This window comes from Neophocaena asiaeorientalis, unplaced genomic scaffold (genome assembly GCF_003031525.2).
Source record: "Neophocaena asiaeorientalis asiaeorientalis breed wild unplaced genomic scaffold, Neophocaena_asiaeorientalis_V1.1 scaffold26, whole genome shotgun sequence".
Classification (NCBI taxonomy): domain Eukaryota; kingdom Metazoa; phylum Chordata; class Mammalia; order Artiodactyla; family Phocoenidae; genus Neophocaena; species Neophocaena asiaeorientalis.
Genome location: NW_020173108.1, coordinates 3921736 through 3942634, shown reverse-complemented (window position 1 = coordinate 3942634; position 20899 = coordinate 3921736). Strand labels below are relative to the sequence as shown.

General features: G+C 35.5%; 1 protein-coding gene across 1 annotated transcript in view; it reads right to left on the bottom strand.

Moving 5' to 3' along the window:
• Window positions 1-2656: 2656 nt before the first annotated feature.
• PGGT1B (protein geranylgeranyltransferase type I subunit beta) overlaps window positions 2657-20899 on the bottom strand; it is a 56715-nt gene continuing 38472 nt past the window's right edge. Inside the window, exons 7-9 of the mRNA XM_024743381.1 lie at window positions 13288-13472; window positions 7664-7772; window positions 2657-4078 (exon numbers count right to left, since the gene is read on the bottom strand). Of these exons, the coding sequence (XP_024599149.1) occupies window positions 3897-4078; window positions 7664-7772; window positions 13288-13472 (476 nt within the window). The 3' untranslated portion in view covers window positions 2657-3896. The remainder of the gene's footprint in view (window positions 4079-7663; window positions 7773-13287; window positions 13473-20899) is intronic.

The window sequence follows — 20899 nt, the reverse complement described above, 5'->3', positions numbered from 1 at the left end:
TTTTCTAAGAAAGGTTATTATTTTCTAATTTATTATATAAAATTACTCAAAGTAGTGTTATAATTTTGAAAAATTTCCTGTTTTATGTTATCTCTCTCGTCATTTAAACTTTTGTGTTTTTGCTTCCTCCCTTTTTTTCTTGAAAAGATTGTCTGGTGGTTTGTCTATCTTGTCTTCCCTCCTTCCCCCTTTTAATTAATCCCTTCCTTCTACTTCCTTTTGGTTTGCTTTTTCCTCCAGTTAAGACTCGATTGTGTAATTCTTAGCTTTTCTCATTTTTATTGATGTTGCTCTAAAATTATAAATTTCCTGTCATAATGGCTTTTTTTTAAGTCAATAAATACTAGGTTTTCATCAGTCTTGTGGTCATGTCCTGCTGGTGTGCTTCCAATGTCTGTGGGGATATTGGGCTGCTTATTCTTTTATTCCTTAAAACAACTTTGAATGGGCTTTGACTGTAATCCTTCTCAGGTTTTGTTGTTTTTGGGTGAAATGAGTTTTCCTGTACTTTTAGGAGGAAGGGGTGCCCTAGGACGACTTTTCTTTGCTCTATGGCCCTAAAGTTCCTCTTTCATTTTCACAAAGTGATTTAAAAGATTATCTATGTCCACATATAATGTCTAGGTATATTGACTTTCCTTCCCAACATTTATCTGGACTCTCTCTTCTCTTTGTCCTATTGTACCTATCCTGTCCAATTTGGATTCTAATTCTAGCTAGGCTTTATCTCATTAGTCTTAAGATGTATACAGGACAGGGCCCAGACTGCTCTAGCACAATCATCAGACCATATCATATTGCTCTAACACTTACCTGCAAATGGGGACCTGTAGAACCCCTCCCAGTTTCAGCTTTTGTTCTCAGACTGGCCCACTGTACTTTCTAGTGAGAAACTGGGGGCAATGCTACAGTTCTATTCTCAAGGCTGTCAGAAACCAGCTGCCTGCCTTTCACTTCCTCCCACACAGATGCTGAAACTATGTTGGTCAGTGGTTTGTCCTTAAAAAACTGTATTCTAAAGTTCATGGGGACACCCTGTCATCTAGTTTTGTAGAATAGCTATCCTAGTTACTCTGGATTCGAATGGGGAGATTCAGAAACTACAGTGCTGCCATCATCTTCCTCGAGTTTAAACTGTGTGGGATCTCTATTACAGAAAAGAGAGGTTTTAAAAACAATTTTATGATGGTTATGACAAATTATAATTAGGAATTTACTTTATTTACTTAGTACTATGCTAAGTACTTTATATGTATTACCTCATTTGATCTTCAAACAATCTTGTGAGTTAGATTTTTCCCCCCTCATTTTATCAAAGGGGAAGTTAGGGTCCAAGATTACACTGGTGAACTGGCAGATCTAGGATTTAAACCCAAGTCATCTGACTCCAGAGCACCTCCTTACTATACTGACTCTCAAATATTATCAGGCCCAACAGTTTCAAACTATGTACCACTGTCGGCAAAACTTCTATTTGAATTTGAATATTTATAAATAATTATTTAAAGATCTAATTAAAATGTACACATATTATAGGTCAAATCTAAAAGCACTGTAGATGATAAATAGGTTGAATTGTGTTATACGACCTGATGAACCTTGTTTTCATGCATATGCTCAAAACAAGGCCTCTCCAACCATAGTCTAAAAAATACCATACTGGAGTTGGCCGTAGAGCATAGGGAACAGAGTTACTGAGACTTCATATTCCCCTTCTTCTTCTATCACCACTGCTAAAGAACCAAGTATATATATGAAATAGTGCTTATAATTTATTTTATTAATACTTTCCTTGTAGGTAACTATTTAGAAAAAGTTGGGAATAGTTTCTCCACAATTCACAATGAGCTGGTATTCTTTTGGTCAATATGCTGCTGTGGAATGTGAACGTTCACTGGCCCATAAAGTTTCACAAGGAGGTCTCTCACGAGTATATCAATTAGAATCATATTGTAATATATAATCTTATGCTATAAAATTACACAAGGAGTTAGAAAATATTTAGTAGTTTTTTGAAATACTTTGATCTTGGAATTCTCGTTCATATGAATACGGTTACTATTACTAACTTTTTAAGCTTCCAACCACTAATGGCAATTCAGGAAAAAAAAAATGGGGGCTTTTTGAAGAGTTCTAAAGCCATTAATATATGTCATTTTAACTCCTGATGTCTACGAAATGAGTTAGTTTGAGATGTAGATGTCTTAATTTGTCAGAATTTAAACTGGTACAAACTGGAATAACTCATGGAAGGATGACATCTATTGTTAGGCTTATTTTATCCCCACCATTAGAAAACTGATTTTATTTCTAATTAAAAAAAAAATTTTTTTTTGACTTTGGCAAATTGAGGTTTAAAACTAAGCATGCCAATAATAAATGAATCATTTCTCCAAGTATATACTAGGTCTCCTTTGGGAAGGACCATTGTTTAAGGATATTTTTTCTCCACTCTAGGAAAGAAATTAAAATAAAAATTTAAATATTACAATACCTAAACAGTGATATTAGTAACTTAGTTTTTATACTGATACTTGTAAAACTAACAGTCCAACATTTATTATCACCAAGACTTTAAATGAAACCCAGTCCCTCTGGTGAAGAGACTTCCTTCTCCATTTCAGCACTACTCTCATAACTTTGAACGTCATAGAGCAACAGTGACAGATGTAATTTATTGATAAATTGATTACTAATAAAAATGAGTTTTTATACTAATTCCTTTACAATTAGCTAGGTCACAGAATGAAGAAAACAAAACAAAGAAAAGCAAAACCCCAGTCCTTAACCCCTAAATGGTACATTTCCTTCCCACTTACCTGAAAATACAAAAATATGAATGACCGTGTATGGAGCTACACCATTAACTTTACTTGAGTGGTGCTATTTTTTAACTTAAATGTTTACTTATTTCATTTGAAAAAATTAGAAAATCATCAGTTTGAAATTTGAGCAGCTAACACACTGGGGCAACAAACTAAAAATAAGAATCCAAATGGCTAAAAATAACTCAGTTATAAAAGTACAAGTATAATTTACAGTATCACATATCTCAGAAAAAGAAACAAAACCATTAAATGGCTTTCCTTCTAGATAAGACTGTTTTCTCTGCAGAAAGGAAACAAAAGGAACTAATGATTTGAGATTAAAATCAAACATAACTGTTATTTACCCCAGCAACATCTAAAATAAATGACATGCACAGCACAAAACTTCCCCATTCACAATCACATAGAGTTATATTACTTGTCCCTCAGTTACATAATAGTCTTCTTAAAACAATCTCCCTTTAGAAAATTATTGTATTAGTTAAGCCTATTCATTCTTGCTATGAAGTTAATTTCATTTGTATAGGCCACAAAAGTTTAATTGGCACATTTTACTTAAGTCAAAATAAGTCTTCTTTTTAAAAATTATGGGATCATCTGTTTTCAAAGAATAATCCCAGATACTTAATTCATTAAAGCAATGTTTTACCATCAGCAGTCAAGCTTTTTAAATGATCACTAAGTGTTCACCTGAAGATTATCAACGCTATGTGAACTGTAAACTTCTTTTGAAGATTTGTATTTATGATACAATTTTGTACTGAAGAGCTTTTTAAAAAGATAACCTTCATACATACAGTCAGTTTGCCTCAGAGAACTTAGAAATACAGTATATAAACATTTAAGAACCACAACGGAGTCCACTGTGGTTCAAACTTCAACAAAGATTTCCTTGAAACCTAGTACGAAGGTTACTGGCTCAAGACCATATACCAAAGTGACATCAGCACAAGATTCGATTGTAAGACTCTACCTCTCAAAAAAAAGAGCACACTTGGTTATACATGGCTTTTAACCTTGAGCTACAGTTAGGCTACAAATCCCCCCACCCTCCCAATCTAAAGTTAGTCATGTGGAGATGTGTACATTCTCTGAGCACTGTTTAGAGTCCTTGGTTTTCCAGCTCTGATGTAGATCTCGAAGGCGCTCAGAAGTCCGTGTGCTTACGTTCAGGGCAGGATGAACTTTACAAATGCCACTTTCCTCCATGAGTGACAGGCCACAAATTCCAAAGTATGCATGCAAAGCATCTGAAAATAAGGCAGTTTTATCACAACAGGCATTCTTATTTGTACAAAATATTTTAGCTACTTATCAGCCCATCACTACATTAAAAATAAATTTAGAAAAATACTAAATACAGTTTTTGAAATATTTGCTGTCTCAAACCCCAAATTTTTAAAAACCAGGTGATCAAAATCAGATGATACATTATTCAAGAAAACATCACTAACAAAGGAGAACAGTTCCTAGCTGAAGGAGTGACATTACCAACATCCTCTGTGATTAAAGAACAAAAAGGAAGAGTACCAGTGATATAAAAGACTTCTCACTCTAATGGGTTTTCCCTTTTGCTTACTATAGAATATGGAAACAAGGAGCTTTATATCATAAACAGAAATTTTTTCTTAAAAGTGAAAATAAACCTCAGAATCTAAGTAGCATTAGCCCTCCCCCCTAAGTTTTACCTCTGACAGTTCCTAAACCATATATGATGACAACACTATGTTAAATGAAAGAAGCTTAGGCAAAATAATCCATTCTGGAATGCTGTACCATATTTAATTTCCCTATTTCAGGTAATGTCAGTCATTCTAAAAATATATGACCTGACAATAAAAACAAACTCACACATTCTATTTGGTCATAATAATGTGAGTGTTCATACCATAACAATTCTTCTACAGTGGCCTCACTACTGTTTCCCATCTTTCAGGGGGGCAGCAACTTTCTTCCATTAAATGGCCACTGAAATCACAAGGCTGTTGCTTGCCTGAGAGCCTTATATGACTTCTGAAAGGGCTCAGAGCTCTGCAGTTATGGGAACGCTACAAAATGCAGATTTTGTAGCAGTCAAAATTTTTTTCTGTTTTTGAGTTCGTCATCATTTATGGTCTCATGAGCTATTAAAGTTCAAAACATCTTTTGTGTCAAAAGAATTAAAGAGAAAGTTTTACTCACAGAAGTATCATTTACTTTTCAAAAAAGGAATGACAGATAGTTGTGCTTACTCAATGTTATTTGTGAAAAAGTTATTTCACCAATGAAGGTCCATGTTAATCCCCTTTTATGTCTTTTTCAGAGAATACTTAGGTTTCTTCTAGCTCATTTTCCTCTAATTTTCAGACCACAAAAAATAAACTTGATTTTTCCTATACTATTATAGTTTTCTTGCAGTTTTTCTAAAATTAAAAAGCAACATTAAATTTTATTGTACAGAAATAAGGAAACTTTTCTAGGAAAAGAATGCAACAGAAAATACACTTAGCATAAATAAAATAGGATCTTACACTTTCCAGTAATGTAAGAATAAATTTTTTTCCCAAAAGGATGTTTTGTAAAAGCTAATGAAATAGAAGTTAAATGTTTCAATCCTCAAAAACAAACAAAAAACCCTCTTTGTCTGTAGGTGATGACGTATTCAAGCACTTTAGAGTTGAAATATATATTTTCCTCATCATAAAACTTCATTTTTTCATAAGTTTTTCCTATAAATGTATATAAAATCTCTGTGTGTCAAATCTGCTACTAGATTGATTTATTAGAACCAAGAATAAGCTAATTTAAAAAACTCTTACTAAAATGATTTTTGTAACAGCTCTGGGAACAGATCTTTTCCACATAAATTCAATTTATCATACAAAGACTTCCTATGCTCTGTAATGTACAGGAACTGAAGACATTGTAACATATCTATAAAAAATATTACATCCAAGTATTTACTCAAATGTTAAACAACTGATCTCTCTAGAAAAAAGCTCCAAGAATTTTCTTTTAAAAAAGCTACTGTAAAAAATCAAAATGTATCTCAATATGTTTATATAACAAATGCTTTTCAAGAGACTGTCATTTCCCTATTCCCATTATTTGTTAAAACAGTACATTATTTTTTAAAATAGTACCATGTACTGATTGAAAACAATGGAATCAATACCAAAAGAACTGTTATCTTGAGGCACTTTTCAAACATATTTATAGCTATGTGTTATAGATATCAAAATTTTAAAGTATTATTTTGCTTTAAAATTAAAAGCATTGTACATTTTTTAAAAAGAAGCATAGTTTGCATGAAAATGCACGTAAATATGGATGTCAGGAAATATTCCTGCTCACTTCAGGTAAAAAAACATGATTCCATGAGCCCCTTATTTATACTTCAATTCAGGTACATATTCTGACCGTAACTGTTCTATGACAAGAGAGGAGGTGAAGAGGTTCTAGACTAATAATAAAAACCATGACACTACTGCAATGCTGCGAAAACAATCATTCCTTAAATCTAGTGTCATATATTTATAGCTAATACTTGGTCAATTTGCTTATCAAAAGTGTCAGTGTTCTGACTTATTTTTAACAAAGTCTTGAATTGAGTTTTTTGGAAGCTATAAATAGATTCATTTTGTTGGAGGTGAAACCTAAGGGGGAAGGGCAAGCAGCTTGGAGAACGATGCTAACGGTGGGAGAGGAGCCAAATCCTGGGAGGGCCTTGTGTGCAGTGCCAACTGACACTGAGTGCTAAGAAAGTTTTTCAACAATTGTAACAGACTTAACAGAAGAGTTTAGATTAGAGGTTCTCTTTTGCATCAGAGATCCCTTTGGGAGTCTGAAAAGAGCTTTGGTCCCTTTCCTCTCATTTAAGCAAATGTACATACACACACACAGTGTCACTAGGAGGGGCACTGGACTAGAGGAAGACTGGTAAGACACTTTCAGAATCCTAGGCCTGAACTTGGGCCTAGTGCCACCAAAGTTTTGGGGCAGGGCAGAGCACAGAGATGATGAGCTGTGTTGGCAGGCTAGGCCTGAGGGGTCTGTAGATGGCATCCATGTAGTTACTGACTTTCTTATATTAGAGCATGCAGCTTAGACTATGGCCTGTCTAGGTTTGGAAAATAGCAGAATTATCCACATATTTTGAAGAAATGTCATTATTTCTGAAGAACCCTTTTAAAAGTACTTATGAAATACAAGAATCCTCTGTTCTTCACATCTATACCTTTCCTGAGCTGGGAAAGCATGGAATATTGTATTGTCTGAATCTATTTGGTTCCTGAGTTTTAGAGAGTGAATGGTTTGAGAGTTCATATAGCAAAAGTATTCATCTAAAAAAATAACCTGAATCTGCCAAAATTCAGAGAATAAGAGTATGGACAGTAAGCGGCACCTGTATTCAGGATTTGAGATTTCTGATTTAATGACTTATGAAAAGAGTAAGAACTAGCTCCCTTTTGGATTTAAGAGTAATTTATTCTGCAGAGCTCAAGTGATAGCTAGTAATCCTAAAGATCTTGGATGAACCAATTCTATTTTGGACAGGGACCATTCAGACCATCTGCCTTATTGCTCGCAACAAGATGAAACACTGCTAAGTGAAATATATGGAAAAAAGGGCAAACTATACCAATACATCTTGATAATCAAATCCTTCCTTTACACCCCAAAGACCCTAAATCTACCGTAAACTTAAACAATTTACCTTTTTAAAAACATTATTTAAAGTAAGTTTACAACTGTGCCTATATTTTCTACCATATGCCCTTTCTGACAAAGATGCTTGAAGATCTACTCAAAAAATAAACAAAAGTTGCTCTGGATTTATACAAAAAGTAAATTACCTGGATGACTATCTGGCCACTTGGCAAATCCCCCTACGAGGCGATCTTGAGTTGATAAGATATAATTTCTATTTTTCTCGAAGTTAGTATACTGGAAAATTTTCAGAAGCTGAAATGACATTACAAATATAAATTTATTGACATAAAACTTTCATATTGACCTTTGGCTCAATTTTCAGATATATGTAATTTAAATATGCTTTTCTCTAATTAAGTAAGGCTCTCAGAGCAAGCCTAGGGGGCTTGAGCATTTAAAATTCTCAACCACATTAACTTTTTTTTTATCATCTTATCAAATATACTCTCCTTTTCTTGACCCACTCACTATTTCCTTCTTTTGAACCATACCCAACTGACTTCTCTGCATCACATTTAGCTACATTCAAAACACAACTTCCCAGTATGTTCAACTTCACCAGCTATTTTTAAAAGGGCAATTTAATTAACCTATATTCTAACTCTTATGACAGGCTTTTGAACTATTAGTTACAAATTGCTGGTAATGAAAACTAAAAATATTTCAAAAAAGAGCAACAAAAATTATTAACCACGTGCTAGAGACAGTTTTGTTTGAGAATAGTAAAAAATTAAAGCTCTTTAATTAGGAAAGATACAAGGTGAGACAAATACAATTTTAGCATAAAATAATTATGTAGCTTAAAGATTTAGGACATGTATTTGTCCTTTCTCTGAAGATCCCATTCAATAGAAAAAAATAAAGGATTGTCAAACTGTGAAGAGAACGGGGTCGGGGAGTGTTGAGCAGTAGATAAGAAAGTTCAAGAAGTGTCACAAAGCAGCTGAAAGTGTGTCAATAAATCAGAGAGCCACGAAAGGTATTAATGATTAATAAAGAAGCATTATTTCTCAAAAAGAGAAACAAGACCAATAATAAGGTTATGGTACGAATAAGAAACCAACTTATTCATTCATTTGGTTTAATTAATAGAATATAAGCAGAGACTCTTTAGACTCCTGATGCTAGAAACATTTTTCATCAAGTGGCACATAGGTCATTACATAGAAAGAAAGAACAATAATCTTAACACTGTACTTGGTTTAGCAATAAAAAGTATTTATACAGCCCTAATATGTGATTACTGGTTTTCAAATTTTAAAATCAACCTAAAGGCAAAGCATAAAATATTTGATCACTGTTACTGAACAAAATATGAATGTCACCTAAGTTGATGTTGTAAAAGTAAAGGTAAACTGAAAGGTTTAGAAGGGAGAGGAAGAGAAATGGTTCAGAACTAAAAAAAATATATACCAGTAACAATATGCTGGAAAAAGGGGAGGCCAAATCTTCATTTTTTCATAGTTGGGAATATGTTTTCATAGCTGGGATAATGCCTGAAGGTGTTAAGTCAAGAAATCAGCATATTTAAAGTTATCCATAAGAATTAAAAATTTTAAAAAGGTTTAAAAGTAGTTGCCTTTAGAAAGTTGTCAAAGACCACCAAGGTCATATCAAAAAGACTCAAGAAACAACTTGAAGGGGCTCCTACTGGCTAAAGATGGGACAATTTGAGCATTAAAAAGAACAATGTAATGGACTAAAATGGATAAAATATATTAAAATCTATGAGTTCACAGTGATACTCAAAGGGTAAAAAAGAAAAAACCCTAAAACCCAATTATTTTATTGGAAAACTTTAGAGGATGCTAGGGAACCAACTCACTGACTGAATGAACATTATTAAAATTAAGAGAAAGAATCATCTGCCTTTCTCTGTATAACCATACCTTAAGTTAAAGTGAAATTCTTCTTTATAAAAGAATCCTAGTTAATAAATTTAGAGGGAATGATAGAATATCACCATACAGCAACCCCCAATGACATAATGGACCTAAGTAATGATCCTCAACAGCTGCTAAAAACCATTCCGTAAGAAGATGATGAAGCTTTTATACATCGGCAACAAACAATCCAAAAGAAAACTAAGAAAGCAATTCCACTCATAACAGCTTCCAAAAGAATTTAAATACTTAGGAATAAACCTATCTAAGCAGGTGAAAGATCTGTATGCAAAAAACTACCAAACACTGGTGAAAGATTAAAGATCTGAATAAATGGATAAACATTCCATCATCATGGATAGGAAGATCTGACATTGTTAAGATGTCAACACTACTCAAAGCAATCTACAGATTCAATGTAAACTCTATCAAAATTTCAACAGCCTTTTCCCTAAGAAATGGTAAAGCCAATCCTTGAATTCACATGAAATTGCAAGGGGCCCTGAAGAGCCAAAACAATCTTTAAAAAGAAAAATGTCAAGAACTCATACTTCCTGACGTTGAAACTTATTACAAAGCTACAGTAATTAAAACAGTAAGGACCAATGCAATAGAATGGAGAGCCCAGAAATAAACAGATGATTTTCGACAAAGGTGCCAAGACAATTTAATGGGTAAAGAACTGTCTTTACAACAAATGGCATTGGGAAAGCTGGATGTCTACATGTAAAAGGATGAAGCTGAAGCTCTTGCTTTATACCATATACAAAAATCAGCTCAAAGTGGATCAAAGACCTAAGTTCAAGAACTAAAACTATAAAACCGTTGGAATAAAACATCGGGGAAAATCTTCATAACATTGGATTTGGCAATGATTTCATGGAATAACAACCAAAAGCACGGGCAACAAAAGAAAAAATAGATAAATTGAACATTTCTCCAAAGAAGATACACAGGATGGCCAATAAGCACATCAAAAGGTGCTCGATATCACTAATCATTAGGGAAATGCAAATCAAAACCACAATGAGATGTCACCACATAGCCATTAGGATGGTATTATAAAAAAAAAAAAAACAGAAAAAACAGGTATTGGTGAGAATGTAGAGAAACTGGAACCCTTATACATTGCTAGTGGGAATGTAAAATGGTGCAGCCACTGTGGAAAATAGTTTGGTGGTTTCTCAAAAAGTTGAACACGTAATTACCATGTAATACACTGATTCCACTCCTAGGTAATTATCCAGAAACAGATATTTATTTTACACCAGTGCTCACTGCCACCGTATTTACAAGAGCCAAAATGTGAAAACAATCCAAGTGTCCATCAACAGATGAACAGAAAAACAAAATGTGGTATATACATAAAACAGGTATATTTACTCAACCATAAGAAGGAACGAAATTTTGATATATGTGACAAAATGGATGGAGCTTGAGAAATACAAGCCAGACACAGGACACAGTAGATTATATGATTCTACTTATATGATGTACCTAGAATAAGTAAATTCAGAGACAAAAAGTAGAATAGAGGTTAGCAGGGGCTGGAGGGATGGGAGAATGGGGAGTTACTGTTTAATGAGCACAGTTTATGTTTAGGATGATGAAAATGTTTGGGGTATAGACAGTGGTACTGGTTACACAACACTGTGCTTTGTACACTTATAAATAAACTTTATTACATTACGTATCTTTTAACACCATAAAAAAAAGTGAACAAAGAAGGCTCATGGGAAACTTTATAATGGATGAATCAGTTTTGACAACTCTGGAGCCCTTTGATCAAAAGGAGAGACAGCCAGAGATTATATTATATGCCTCTTGATGTGATGCAATAGGAAATATGTATCATCCTGACTTGATATTTAATGATAAGGAACTATGGCTGATTTCTTAGAAGTGATATTGCAGTTCCATTTTTTAAAAAGCTCTTTTTGTTTAGCGATTATACTGAAAATTTTCCAGATAATATAAAAAATGGTATCTGGGATTTGCTTTAAAATATTAGTCAGTGAGGGTGAGGGAAGTGGATAAGTATATGGATGAATGAAGGCTGGCTTTGGGATGACAACTGTTGAGATCGGTTGATGAACATATTAAGGGTTCATTATACACTATTCTCTCTTCTTTTGGGTATGTTTGAAATTTTCCATAATCATAAAAATTAATATGGTGCACCTGAGGAACGGCACTAGAAGTGAGGAGACAGAGACTACTGCCTTCATTTTAAATTGTTCTATTTTCCCAATTCATTTCAACCACATGTATGAATTTTGTTTAAGAGAAAAAATTAGGATATTATAGTAAGTCCCCACATACGAACCTTTAAGTTGTGAACATTCAAAGATGCGAACGTGCATTCACATGTCCAATCGCGTAAGTCAGTTCACATGTCTGGCGTAATTGTCACATGCGTGCATCCTCTACAAGTGGTTGTGCTTTTTGTGTACTCTACTGTACAGTACTGTATAGAGTACAGTAGTACAGTATCTTTATTTCAAGCTAGATCTGCAAGAGGACGACTTCATTGAATTCTTTGCTGTGCAACAGGAGAAATTTACTAATGAAGACCTGATGGAACTGGAGGCCCAGAGAAAGGATGAAGAGAAAGAGGAAGAAGTAGTAACTGAAGAACCGAAGAGATTCATGATGCAGGAAATGGCAAGGGGATTTTCTTTATTTGAGGAGACACTGTTAGTTTTTGAGGCACAGGACCCGAATGCAGAACGGTACACGAAGGTTGCAGCAGCCATTCAGAATGCAATCCAGTGCTAGCGTGTCATCTATGACGAGAAAAAAAGAGCTACTAACCAGACATCACTGGATCGTTTTTTCAAGAGGGTAGATAGAACTGAATCCAGCAAGGAACCAGAACCTGTGCCATCCACGTCAGGCATGAGTGAAATTGCAGCTTGCCCTCCATCTCCTGTTGCTGACGATCCTTTGGCTCTACCATCCCCCCCCTCCTCTCCCTCCTCCAGTCAGTAACTCTTCTTGCCTGTTCACTCGATGCCAGCCCCTGTATGCCAGCTGTGGTACTGCACTATAGTACTTTTCAAAGTACTATACTGTAGGATTAAAAATGTTTTACTTTTTGTGTTTGTTTTTTACATATTATTTGTGTGAAAAGTATTATAAACCTATTACAGTACAGTACTATACAGCCGATTGTGTTAGTTGGGTACCTAGGCTAACTGTGTTTGACTTACAAACGCACTCTCGGAACGCAACCTGTTCATATGCAGGGGACTTACTGTGTACAGATGATGAACATAGACTTTTGTTAGATTCCTGAATATCAGGCCTAGGTGATATGTTTTAAAGGCAAAAAGGGCAATTTTAAGGTATTGAAAACTTGTGGGTACGCAATGGCTAATAAGCTTATGTATTTAGGTACATCAAAAGGTAGTAGAGATGGGGAAAATGTATGAACATATTAATCAGTACATTTCAGAAGGCTTATACAAATAAATTAATACAAAATAGAAAACCTTAGATGGTTTCTAAAGGAATGACCCATGGTTTACCTTTTAAGATTAAATTTTCCCCATAAACCCTTTACTGGTATGTTCAGACAGATCTCCTCACTAGACAGACCACCGATCAGTTTCAGGTAAAAGTTTTTTATGACATTACACCTACTTTCTTACATAGGTTCTGGGACACTAGAGCTTTATAAGAATAGAAATTTCTAAGTAGTACAACAGATAACTGAATTCTGTGGAAAAACCATACAGAGACTAGCTTTGCCAGAGCAACAGGAAAAACCTTTTGCCCTAAACCTAACAATATTTAATGAACATTACAAAGACCAAACCCTTTACGCACAGTTTTTTTATTAACAAAGAGTAAAGGTTTCTCATTTTTATTATTTCTCTTACCTTTAGAGTTGCTCCCACCCAAAAAGAATAACAGGTGTCAACAGGCTTATTAGGTCTTCCATGATAACCATTTTGTTGTCTCATTATACACCACCTCTTTATCCTGTTCAATTCTTTTTCTGAAAAAACTTCTTCTAGTTTACCCATCAGGCACAGTGATGCAATGCCACAAAAAGTTGATCCTCCTGTTAATTAAAACCACACAATACTTTAAACTTATTAGATGTCTAGGAAAATAATATGAAATGATTGAAGAAAAAAAGGGTTAAATAACTCTAGAAAATAGTGAAATAAAATTAAAAGACAATTAATTTTACTTTTATTTCACTATTTTATTTACCTTAATTTCACTATTTAAAATAACCACTAAGCACTGGAGTCTTCAATATGAACTTGATGAAATAGAAAAAAAATTAAAATAACTTAAGGCCGTAAGAACAATTTTTTAAATGAAAAAAGATTTAGAAAGTAGTTCAAAATTATATGGTTAATGGGAAAGTTGAAACTAAAATCTAGAACTCCTACTCCCTGTCTACTACTCTATCACCTGCGTCTGATTTTAATTCCCTTAAAGACAGTGTATTGATTATGGATTGAGGTTCCATCTGCCTAAAGCTACAGACTGATTTTCACATATAACATAAACTAGAAGCTTATATGTCAGCTTAAGAAATTTAAGGAAGAAAAGTTTCAGCTAAGGGCAAGAGTGTGTGTGTGTGTGTGTGTGTGTTGGGGATGGGGGTAGTATGGAGAAGAAAACTGTATCTGGAAGTAGATGCACAATACAGGTCCATGCTCACTATGGTAGACTGAGTAATGCCTCCCAGTGATATCCAGGTCCTAATCCCTGAACATGGGCATGCTACCTTATATGGCAAAAAGGACTCTGCAAATGTGATGTAAGTTAAGGATCTTGAGACGGGGAGATCATCCTGGATGGGGTGTACCCTAAGTGTAACCACAAGTGTCCCTATAAAAGGGGGGCAGAGGGAGATTAAACTACAATCAAAGAGGAGGCATTGTGACTATGGAAGCAGAGACTAAAGTGATGAGACAAGAAGTCAAAGAATGTCAGCAGCCACCAGAAGCTGAAAGAGACAAAGGAACAGATTATCCCCTGGAGCCTCCAGAAAAAACCTGCTCTGCTGACATCTTGATTTGAAGCCCTGTAAGATGCAGTTCAGACTTCTGGCCTCTGGAACTGTAAGAGAATAAATTTGTGTTGTTTTATACCCCTAAGTTTATTAAAATGTTATAGCATCAATAGAACCAATATAGTCACAAAGGTAATTACTTTCCTCGGGAAATGAAAAGTCAGTATTTTTCCATAAAGGAAAAAACAACAACAAAAAAACCCCCGCCACTTTCCATTGGCGTTTTCTGCTGTCAACTCCAAACAATTTGAAAATACTTATATTTCCAACTTATTACAACTTGACCTAGTGATTTTTATTAATTCCATCTCTTTAAATAGATTGTTCCTAATATGCCTCATCCTGTAACTTTCCTTCTGGTGTTACAAATCTTGGCTGTATTCTCTGGCAAAGGAAAAGTGAGCATTTTCTCTAGAAAATGCAAGGCAGCTATCACATTAAAAGAGTCACTGTCAAAAAAATAAAAATAAATAAATAAAAGGGTCACACTGTAAGAACTATTTAGTCTTCAGAATTTTTCCCAATGGAAAAAAAAAGGGAGATCTATGTTAGTCATGAGTGAATGAAAATAAAAGTAAAACAAATTTATCATAACCTTTTAGAATAATTTCTATTCAGCAACTATCAATCTTATTTCCCCTTCAATGACCTACTAGTTTCAATTTCTCTTTCATGAGAAGCTGGCCATGACTTCAGGTATTATTACATCATTAAATATAAAGCCTCTAAGAGAAAGTACATAATCTTTAAAACTATCTACCAAGAAATAAAGACACACTTAATTGTTACTCTCCAAAATAACTGTTTGGATTTTTTAAAGCAAACTGGCACAATTCAAAATAAAAATACTCTTTACTTTGCCCAAATGACCAGATTTTGAAAATGACAATTTCTGAAGTAAGCCTGGTCTCTGAGTAGCCAAACACAGTCATTACAAAGTCTATTCTTTAAGCTAAAATCCACTTATCAACATTTACCCCTGAGAGGTTCCTGTGTAAACAATTTTAGAACACCAGTTCTAAAAATCTGGATTAAAAGTAGGATGTTAGAAGAGTGTTAGAGGCAGACAAAAACAGCAAGAAAAGACAGGTAACATTATGACAATAAGTACAGTAAGAAAAAGCAGGCACAAGAACTCAACTAGAATATCCTTTTGGGGCTAAATAGGATTAGGTCAATGATTCCTACAAGCTTCAAAAAACTTTGAGAATGTTACATCACTATATATATTAAAGTACAATTTAAGAATTCCTTCTCATAATAATGATCTGAATTCATCAAGAAAAGATGAAATTCTGTTCATTATGCTCTGGTTGAAGAAGGTTATGAAAATAACCTTCTGTATCGAAGGCATGTAAGAGTACGAGAATATTAAGGCACATACAAATAAGAGAAAGATTTCCACCTGAAATTGCTGAAAGTTTGCCACCTAAAGTGGAATGCTTCAGTTATATGGATAATTAATGTACACAGAATACCACTGTCATAAAAAAATCACAGCTGGGAGGGACTGGTTCTCTCTTTACAACCTACCCCAGTTCTTCCAGTTGCAGGGTAAAGGAGATGTTACTGACTCTGGTTCTGTTTGCTATGCTTTACTTATGTTTTAACTTATTGTTCCCATAAGGTTTTAAAGCTCGTTTTTAAGCATTCTCTTAGTATCTATTTGTATATACCAAATAATTTGAAAGAATCTATGTGCTCTGAAATGTGTAATTTAAGATGGTCAACAAACATACAGCTAAAGTAGAAAGCTAAGTAAACAGGTACACAAATAAGTACATCATTTTACTCTTAAACACCACATGAAAAAGGTAAAGTGAGGTAGATTCAAGGGAGTTGAATGCTTAGACGAAATCAGGCCAAGTAAAGTTTAATACTTCTCTTCTGGATTAAGGAGTAGAGATATTCTAAAAGAATCATGGAATCAAATGAATATATGTGAACTTTTACATTATGAATCTCAAGAGGAAAAGTAGTTTCAATCCTAGCGAAGTAGGAAAATCTAATTCTTCCAAAACACATGAACATTTTCCCCTAAAACTGTACTATCATAAAAGAATCACTAGGATAAACAGAATCACAACATTTGATAATCATGGCCTAGAAGGGTACAATGTGCCTATTTAGTTCTCGTGACAAATGGACTCCAGGCTAAGCAGGTGTTGGAGAACAGCAGTTGAGTTAAAAAGAAAAAGAAAACAGTATATTAAGTAGCATTTAGACTGCAGAATTAGGACAAAGAACACATGAAAAAACTTGATTAACATCAAACTGTAGCAGAAGTACACATTCTAAATTCAGCCTTCCCAGCTTTCGGACGCAGAGTGGAATACAGCATAACTAACTCATCGAATATGTACTGGACAACTACAATATTCAAGGGCATATGGAGTATGACATAAATAAGACACGATCAGCTTACAACCTAGCAGAGAAGGTAAACAGAAGTAAATGGTACGAACCAAGTATTACGGGAATACAGAAAAGGGAGAAATTGCTTAGGGCTGGGGAGACAAGAAACAATGAAAGATTTTACAAAGAATGTGACAGTGAAACTAAGCATAGAAAGATGGGTAAAATTTGAAGTTTAAGAAAAGGGAAATGAAGAGAAGTAAAGGGGAAGCATTTCAAGTATAGGAAAAAGAACATTAGTAAAGTCCAGGGGTGAGAAGGCATGTAAGAACATTTGGAGAATACATTTTCTCTGCAACCTAGAGCACATGGAAGGGATCTCTCACATTACAAAGCTAGGCTGGCACTGGACCACGGAGAACTACACGAAGAGATTTAAATACGGGCAGAATGGTACTGCTGAACAAGCATAGGGTTTCAGGACACTTACCTGATATGTGAGCCTAGGAGTTAAGTTACTTACCTTCTCTGGGTAAAACGACAATAATCACTGTAGTGGTTTTATACTGTGTTAACTTGGCTAAGCGAGAACTGTTTCCCAGAATCCCCTTCTTTATATGGTCTGAAGCTAGAGAAATCTGTGTGAGATCTCTAAGGTGGAAGTGAAGCAGTAGCCATTGCCCTGGTTGTGGGCACAGAAGGTAAGAGACAAGGGTAGAGGTGCTGTGAGAGTCTAGCTTGCCCTTATTCTCCCATATACTTGGAATCCAAGTTCTTTCTACTTCTTGCTCTAGTGACACCAGGCCCACGAATGGATGTACAAACAACAGCCTTCCAGTTACATTCTGGCAGCTGGATGCACCTGGCTCTCCAGATTCCCCCACTTGTCCACCTGTGCCAGTGCCTCAGGAGAGCTTGTCAGTGACTCTTTCCTGATCCACCTACTACCCCTTTCAGGGCCTTACTTCTCCATCTTCTTCCACAACCATGTAAAATCTTACTCCTATAATAAATTCCTAGTCTTTAATATTCATAGTGATTTTGCTTCTGATTGAATCTAACTAATACAAAGATGTCCACTCTCGGAGGGCTAGTGTGAGGATTAAGTGAGAATAACTGTTAGCTGGCACAGAGCAGCTGCTTAATAAATAAATTCTTTTCCTTTTAAGTCCGTAAAAGGTTATAAACTGGTGACTAATGGAGGACTGGTGTGACTGGCAAGTTAAGAACGACAACAAAAAACAGAACAGGAGATTAAACACCCCAAATTCTGGATTTCTGGCTCTGTGAAAAATCAGTAGATCAGAATAGTTCCACATTCCTGAGTAGCAAAAACAGACTTGGAAGGAAGGAAAGAGCAGAATGATGGTTTTTAAAAATGTGCAGCTTGAGAGATATAAAGGTAGCTAGCTCTGCCTGGCAGGCACACAGAAAGGCAGTATGCAGCTCAGAAGCAACAGTATAGATTTGGAAACAAAGTGTGGGTGCCATCACCCCAGGGATGATTGACAGGGAACCATCTGTTAGTTCATTTAACTATGTGCCACATGTTACAAGTGTGGGAGATAAAACAGTGAATAAAACAGGCCAAAACCTCTGATCTCATGAGGCATATATTATGTGGAGACAGACAATAAACAACTAAATAAAATAAAAGTGATATGGAGAAAAATAAAGCCAGAAAGGGGGACAGAGAATGGGGTATGTATCTGTGGTTGGTTTGCAATTCTAAACAGGAGGTGTGTTTGTGGGTGGTTTGCAATTTTAAAAAGGGGGCTTTTCCAAAAATATCATTTGAGCCAATACCTGAAGGATGTGAAGTGAAGCCAGGTGTTTGCTAGGGATGGGAGTGGAGGATTCTATATCGAAGGAAAAGCAAGTATAAGAGTCCTGATATTTAGAAAGATGAATGATCCAAAGAAAAGAAGAAAGTTGGACTAAGATAAAGAGGTGAGAGGAAGAAACAAAAATAGTGAAGGAGCCAGAAACAACTTGTCAGGAAGAAGAACAAGAGGAATTGATACTTCAAGAAAGAAGGGGGCGAGGCTAACAGCTTCATTTGCTTCAATAAATAGAAGATGAGGAATGAGAAAAAAACACTGGATTTGAAATGTAGACCATTCATGACTTTAAAAGAAATATTTCATTTAAGTTGCTGAATCTTACACAGAAAAATTAAAGAACAAGCCATTTGTGTAGAAGGGCAAATAGTATACCTGGACCACTATTCTAAAAAGATTAATAAAAGGAGAAAAAGGGAGAACACCATGACTTCAGAGTGCCCAATCTGCAAGACTATTTTTTAGAAAGAGGTTTCTCTTGCCAGTGTAGACAGTGATAAGATAGGGAAGGGAGGCTATACCAAAGCCTTCTAGAGTAGTACTTCTCAGCTTATCTAACCTCACAGCACACAAGAACATTAAAACGTCTGACATTTGCAGAACACACAGCGGTGACCTGAGGAGCGAGCTCCTGACACCTAAACGGGAGCTCTAGACACCTAGGTCTTGGCTGCTCCAAAGGCTCAGGCAGCAATAGCTTGGCATGCCTATAGCCCATTTGCAGCACACCCTGTACTGTGGCACCCTGAGTAGGAAGCCCTCCTCTCAGGCTTTAGACCTTAAATCTACCAAGACAAAAAGAGTGTAAAAGGAAGATGTAAGCTTTTTGGCATGAACCACAGCCCATCAATGATGATCTTGCTGGGTGTGATCCTACTCGAGTCATACTGACTCCAAATCACTACTTGTGTGACTCAGCAAGACTTCTTTTTCCATCAGAGAGTATCATGTTTGAGCGGCCCTCTCTGTTTCATATCCCAGAGAACGTAATCCCATCTTCTGGGGAACAACAGTGTTTGTTCCACAGGTCTCCTGCACTGCAAGTATCTCCTCCGCCTGAGTGCCCATTAACATCCTTTACGATAGTAAGCCCAGACCTCGTCTTCTCAGAAATTCTTATAGATGCCAGATTTCCTCTTTGTGCAACTACAAGTATACCCCTCCTTACCAAGTGGTGATGACCAGTGACATAATTACTACTGCCACCCCCAATCTCATATAGACATACACAAGAATTATGATGTCCTAATTATAGTATGGCTTCAGAGGAAAATCCAAGACAGTTTTCTATACGCCCCTTAGTGACACTTATACTCTACAAATACCACCGAAGGAGGGAGTGAAAATGTCAGAGAGGGAAGAGATACCTGATAGGACAGGTCCTAGGGAAAGCACAAGGAATGTGTTTTAAAAAAATGTTTATACATGGTTTACAGTTTACAAACCAGTTTCCCTCATATCTCTAAAAATAATTTTAAAGAAAGATATAATTATTTCTACTCTGTTGATGAGGAAATCCTCAGAGAGATTAAGTAAGGGGCCTAAGCCACATAGCTAGTGTTAGGGCTGAGACCTGAATATTGACGTGTTCTTTCTACTCTATCGTGCTAGCAGAGGGATGGACACACAGGTGAGCACAAAAACACTGCTGTGATGAAGAGGAAATAAGGATTTCACTCAGAGAGCCTCCCGGATCTGGGCTCTTTTTAAAAAAAAAAAAAAAAAGGAGCAAGGAAGTACATTTACTTCTATACGATATATTCCACTTGAAAGAGTTCAGGCTATTGATGTTTTGACAAACTAAGTGACTATCACTCACTCTGGTTCTGCCAAAATTGAGGAAAAGTGTGAAAGGAGAGACTGTATTAAAGTACGTAGTGAACATATGCTATGTGGCAAAATGTTTTATCACTATGACTTAGGACAATTATATTAAGGAAGGTAAAAAAAATTTTTTCTTCACAAATTCATTGATTCATGTTTAATATTCTGTATCTAGCTTTTTAGTATTACACCAAAGAAGAAAACGTGCTGTTTTCTAACAATATTCTAAATCATCCCAAGATGTTTTCATGCAACTAACAGCTGAAATGATCACCAGAAAGTGCTGTTTGAACATTCTGGTCTGAATAATCTCTGAATGGTTACTGACCTAGGAGAGGCTCGAGTTGGCACAGCAGTGTCAATAGAGAGAAGTAGGAAAGAAGACAGTCAGGCTGCACCAAGAGTTGAGACAGACTTCTGAGGTCCTACATGTTGAAG